The sequence below is a fragment of the Arachis stenosperma genome, chromosome 10 (genome assembly GCF_014773155.1).
Source record: "Arachis stenosperma cultivar V10309 chromosome 10, arast.V10309.gnm1.PFL2, whole genome shotgun sequence".
Classification (NCBI taxonomy): Eukaryota; Viridiplantae; Streptophyta; class Magnoliopsida; order Fabales; family Fabaceae; genus Arachis; species Arachis stenosperma.
This window is the reverse complement of record NC_080386.1, coordinates 48549430-48555666: the sequence shown is the minus strand read 5'-3', so window position 1 is coordinate 48555666 and position 6237 is coordinate 48549430. Positions and strand designations below refer to the sequence as shown.

Here is a 6237-nt window from a genome sequence, read left to right as displayed (position 1 = left end):
ATTCACTTTGGGCCGCGAATGACCCTCATCTTTTCGACTCAGAAATTAGCATCGGGATGCATGGGTGCCACACCCAAGATAGCAACTGGCATACCCAAAACAATTAGTAGTGTTAACAGACATGCTAATCCCGTTTTGAATTCATTTACTAATTCGACAGCACTGATATTCGAATTATCCTTGAAAATTATTTCACATGGCTTTCTACATCGACTAGACATAGTGGTTTTTAAAGTGTGTGACACAATACATGATTTTTTATTACCCTAATTTTGAATATGTGACTTATAATTTGGATTAGGACAATTCTTGAAAATTGTGTTTTCTCATAAGATTCAATTGGACAGGACTAGTTTGGATATGTGACATATATTCTGACTTGAGGACTACTTTTGAATCTTATGAGGAATTGAATCGGTTTTCGCACTTAACATCTTTTTTAATTAATCGATTGACCATAACATTGGCAGTTGATTAATTGAAGAGAAATCGAGAATCCAAAACATTGGAAATCGGTTAATTAGGATTCGTCGTGAAATGATCTTTGCTTGCTTTAGAATAGAGAAAACAAAGTTTGATTTTTCTAAGGACTTAAACATCTCTAAAACTTTTAACTTCTCCGTCATATATATTCTCTTTCAATCACTCACACGTACACTGCCTCAAGCAATCTAACATTCAAGCCTTTCAAGTTTCCAGTAAGTTCCAACATTCATCAATTTCATGTTTTATTGATCTAATTAGTAGTTTAATTCAATATTTACGTGTTCAATCTGTTAATTCTCGTGAAAACGATATCTATTCACCGTGATATTATTTGTGCAATTGGTATACTTATCACTATCTGTAAGCTTCTATTTCCCGCTCATCAAAAAGATGACATAAAGTTATTTTTTATGGCAACTAAACCATAAATAAAAATAAGACGAGTTTCCTATTTGAAATGGTCTTGAAATAAATCAACTCTACCTCTCTACCATGTAGGCGCAATTTATCATATGGGTACCATAGGATGATATAGGTGATTTTTCTATGAAATCTGTTAATGGTGTCTACACTCTACCTATAGGGAGTAGCATCATTTTAAGGATTTTTCTAATTGACCAAAGCATTTTGTATCCTTCGGTCAAAATGTTTTTTGGACTCTGCCAAAAATCCCACTTTAATTGCACTGTTTATTCCGTTATCTTCATTATTCTCCCAATCTCCTTTTTTTTGGGCTTTTAATTCAATGAACAGATCAATCGTGGTCAAATAGGGTGACTATGAAACAAACTTAGGTTAATCGAGTAATCAGCTCATTCGTTTGCTTAAACAAGTCTCAAAAATTTGAATCTTGCTTTATATATGCAATAACCCATTAGTTAATGACAGATTTTTAAATAAAACTCAAATTTACAACGAGTTAGGTTTTTGTCTATCGAATTAGAAAATACCATAAAAAAAATGTTGACTACAATTGGACGAGCATAACCACACTTTGTTTTTTCTTTTGTCAATACTTGAAATATCTATCGTCAAACGCAATAACCAACTAGGAGCAAGTTTAACCACAGCTCATGATTCACTGATTGTATTTTTTGTCATGTGATTAGACTACCTAGGATTCAGACTAAACAGAACAGAAACCCTTCATGGCCCCGTAAGTTACCTAAATGCATCGAGTAGAAATCACGAGGTAATATTATAGTGAAGAATATTTTTTCAATAAAGAATAAAAAAAATTTATAATAGAAAAAACATTAAAACATTAAAGATATCCTATACAATGCATATTTTTGTAAAAGGTATAATTATAATTTTTTACTTTTCACTTAATTTTACTCTTTTAAAAACCCCACCCGTGTGTGTGTTTTTGTTCAGATTTGAAGAATCCACAATTGCTACCTGTGACTTAAAGAAGAGAGAAATTATAAACGAGCTCACAATGTTGTTAAAAATAAAATGGCCTGTATATGAAAGTAAATGTTTCTTTCTATTATAATTATTCAATTATACACTCAAAAGTAATTTTGGTCCATCCTATTCAACCAGCTCTAATATTCCCGTAAATACACCAAAAATGCAATAATCTTTGCATGTTTCGTGGCTAAGTAAATAAAGTCAAACAGTATCACTTGGAGATATATACTATTAAAAGTCAAAGACATTACAGTCTCCACTCCAACTGATGATGAATACAAATATACAACATACGTAATAATAACACGCATACTGGATTTTCTCCATCTTCTCAACTATTTTATAAGTACAATCAGCATCTATAAGCAAACTTGAGTAAAGCCAGCAAAAGGAGTTAACAATTATTGGTCTACCTAAATAGTTGGTTAATCATCCAATATATCATCTAGCAAATAAATCATACAAAATAATTATTATCTTGACTATGTATTGTCTACGAATATTGCTATCAAAGATTTCTTCCTTACTCTATGCTATGTGAAACACCTTTTGGGCAGCCTAACCGGCACTGGAACCTCAAGAATAGGAATAGTCACGTACAATTTGATTTATAAGTCTCACATTACTGTCTATTATGTCAGTTTGTATCAGCAGCATTCACATCCGAGACTTCAAAATTCCATGTACTTAACTACCCCTTAGAAAGTGATGCAGATCTGACTTCGAGAAATGGAGGCTCTCTGGGAGTTTGGATAGCAATTCACGTCCTTTGTTTCTCGAGGCTGAATCAGAATCAATTGAAGCGTCTAACGTGTGAATTATTCCAAAAGGCACAACCTGCATTTGAAAGGAAAACTGAAATGCTAACAAGCTCTCAGGTTATTTAAGATTTTTATCTGAAAGAGAACAAACTCATCACTACTTGATCATTGCTTGAAGCCTCAGCTGCATCTGTCTTCGCTTTTTTCGCCACAGGCATGCAGCTTGACCTGGCTACTTCACCGTTGAAGTTTTGATCAGTGACCTCTACAAAAATATTAGAAAAGAAAAATCATTGAAAAAAAGTCCCGAAAAAGAATGAAAAAATGTTTACAGAACATCAATTTTATACCCTTGTACCCATCCAAAAAAATTCTAGTCCAAGAATTTTTATGGTGTCAGGGTGCAAAAGTCTCCCCAAAATTAATGGTTTTAATAGCATAGTAGGGAATAAACAATTCCTTGCTCTTTGCTTTCAAATCATCCACATTGAACTTAAACTCTATGAACCAGCTCAAACAGTCAAACATATATCCCAAAAGATTGCATCATAGTTTAGTCATAAATGAAACCAATCAATTCCTCCAAGTACTTGATATCAGACAGTATATTTTAGACATGGGAATCATTACCGCGATCACCACACTAGAACGTTATTATTCCAAAAGTTTATCATGTTGAAATCTGACTGCCATTCAGCTTCAGAAATGTTAAAATAGCAATTCAACCACAGTTTAACAATCAAGGTTACCAAAACCTTTTAGAACTTCCAAATTTGAGCAAACCAATGTTAGGAGATTTTAAATCACAGACTTAGGAAAAGTTAATAATGCAAGTAATGGTAAACTATATGCATTTCTTTAGAGTTAGCACAAAGACATCTCCACATCTACAAGGTGCAGATGCAAGAACAGAAGGGTGACAGAAACTACTCCTTTTCCCTTTTATTTGTCACTGAAAATTCAGTACATCCTCGAATTTTCAGAGTGACAAATGAAAGGGAATAGAGGGGTATCACTGTTGAGCAAAAAGAATAACCAACATGAGAGAAATGGAAGTGTAGTCAAACTACCTGCTGTACTAGCAACCAAATCTGGATGGGATGAGCAGCAACTGTATTGCTGCTCCAATCTTCTTTGTGCCCTGTTGGAGAATGATGAACACTTTCCTGCATGAACTCCATCATCACAAAGCAAGACATGGTCATAGGTATTAGTTTCTCTCAAACTGCATCCTCTATCTACCGGTGTAAGTCCATTTTGACTTCCTGCAAGAACATGAGAATCAGCTGTACTCTCTAGCATAGTTGAAATTTTTTCAAAGCTGATCTTCTTCCGGCAGATGTCATGTAAAGCCAGAGACTGAAAGCAACAAAAGCTTATAAGGCTGGATTATGCAGGTTAAAAAAACACAAAATTAACACATACACACATAATTGAGATTCTTTTTTGCATTGATGTCTGACCTGTCTGGGCATATCATGTGAATTTTGTATAGTTCTGGGTTTACATGCTTGATCAGTGTTATTTTGTAAACACCAACCACGTGAACGCATAGAACGGTGCAATTCATTCACAAATGAAGCTTCTAAAGAGTTAAGATATTGCCGGTGCTGTTTATCTGTCCATTCTGCCAATATATCCTGGAAAAAACCAAAAATCATCTTAGTATATACTTGCCAACAAAATGACTTCCACCCTCATAAGAAATCATGGACAAGGTCATTCAAACATTGAATAACATAAAAAAAAGTTATTACAAGAACTATATTAATCAATCTATACATAAAAAAAAAGTTTTAAGTATAATGCCATATACCTCTATTATATCAATCAAAACCAAGGGCAAGTCAAAGCTAGTTTATATGATTCTTCTTCTAATTGAAATAGCTTTAAGGTTTATGTTATGCATTAAAGCATCTGCAGAAAACATCATATATTTCAGCGTCCTTTTCAATGGTAATTTTGACCCCCTTTTTTTTGGTACATTCACAAATCAAGTATAAATAATGTTAACATTGTTTCATGAAAGTACCAAAAATGGTCAACACAACCATCAAGTTATACTTTGGTTTATGAATATACCAAACTAGTCAAAACCATCATCAATATGGAGGATTAGACGGAAGGAGTAATACAGAACAAGTTTTAAAACAAGCAGAAGGTCTAAGATCCAAGTAGTTCATCTGAGCAGTAGATACAAACCTAAAGAAAACATGCTCGTGTAACAGAAATAATATTACAAACTGATTCTTCTTACACCAAGTTTTAAGTTGACTGTCCAATCATACAGGATCAACACAACACATAAAGCGTGTTAAAACTGAAAGCATATAAGGAGGTCAAACATAAGAGATAAGCCAAGAAAGTTTATCACAGAGCCTCAGCACCCATAGTCAAACATTAATCATATCTGTTAAACAAGTATTATTCAGTTACTTCATGATCCTCACTACATCAATTTAAATCTCAATTTTCTCTATGCTTTCGGATTACAGGTATTATCAGCTCATTTATTGCTGAACTCAGGAAACAAACTTCGGGAATGATCTGCAATAAATAAACCCAAGCCATGCAGAAGCACAATTGCGCAACTAAATGACATAGAAACAAAAAAACGTAAAACGTACGGATGACCTATAAAAATCGAGGCACAATACAATTTACAAACAAAAACACAAGCACACACTCCAAGATCAACCTTCCTAGCTCGCAATTTTCCACCATATGAATCTAATTCGGAAAATTCATTATCGTAATCAGCTAGGCAAACAAGGAATTCGAGAACGGAACAAGCAGAAACGAATGAATTTACCGGAAACGGAGCGGCATCGGCAGCAGCAGCGGCGCCAGCGCAGAAGTTACGCGAGGAGTCCTTGGAGGCGCAATTGTCGACGGTGATGGCGGAAGAGGGGGAGGCGGAGGTGTAGCGAGTCAACTCGGTAGCACAGGAGCGGGGCAATGGCTCCGGATCGGAAGAGACCGGCGGGGAGAAGTTTTCCCGGAGAACGGGGTCCATGGTGGTGAGAGTTATCAAAGAATTGAAGAAATAACAAAAAAAAAAGAAAAAGACAAAGGCGTGTGAGTGCGGGTTGTGTTGGGTTACAAAGGAATGAAGAGGAAGAGGGAGAGGCGGAGAGGGAAGGTGGTGGGTGATTGGGGAAAATAAAAAAAGGGAATCCAAAAGAGGGTCCAGATGGCGTCGCTTTTACACGTGTCAGTGGAATCGGTGGGGTGCCACGTCATCAGGGGAGATAATATCTCGGGGTAATGTGAGCCAGATATTTTTGTGAGGGGAGTCATTGTAGGCGGAGTTATTGGCGCGTGGGTTTCGTGCGTGGCTTATTTGTCGTAGCACGTTCCCACATGCTCGCGCGTCGCTCGGATCCCGATGACTCTCTCTCTTTCTTTTTCTCTTTTCTTCTGGGGCTGGGTGCTACTACTCTCTTCTCTTTATTTATTTATTATTTTTAAAAAAGAAAAGATAGATATTGCTATTTATCTCTAATCTAATAATATCATTTTTTATTTTATGAGTAGATGAGCAAATTAATTTTTAAAAAATTATTTATTTTTT

At 35.3% G+C, this 6237-nt stretch overlaps 1 protein-coding gene across 1 annotated transcript; it reads right to left on the bottom strand.

The window, feature by feature from the left end:
* Positions 1 to 2197: 2197 nt before the first annotated feature.
* Positions 2198 to 5807, bottom strand: LOC130954581 (cold-regulated protein 27-like). Its single transcript, XM_057881341.1, has 5 exons — positions 5476 to 5807; positions 4127 to 4303; positions 3734 to 4022; positions 2825 to 2928; positions 2198 to 2739 (listed from the first exon to the last, which is right to left on the bottom strand). The coding sequence occupies exons 1-5, from the start codon at positions 5677 to 5679 to the stop codon at positions 2590 to 2592; spliced, it is 924 nt and encodes a 307-aa protein (XP_057737324.1). The 5' UTR covers positions 5680 to 5807; the 3' UTR covers positions 2198 to 2589.
* Between the last annotated feature and the right edge of the window lie 430 nt (positions 5808 to 6237).

Excerpts from the sequence above, each read along its gene's own strand:
- LOC130954581 (XM_057881341.1), bottom strand. The coding sequence starts at position 5,679 with ATGGACCCCGTTCTCCGGGAAAACTTCTCCCCGCCGGTCTCTTCCGAT. Across the intron at positions 4,023-4,126 it reads CACATGATATGCCCAGACAG|TCTCTGGCTTTACATGACAT; the intron begins GTCAGACATCAA and ends TGTTGCTTTCAG. Across the intron at positions 2,740-2,824 it reads AGGCTTCAAGCAATGATCAA|GTTGTGCCTTTTGGAATAAT; the intron begins GTAGTGATGAGT and ends TTTCAAATGCAG.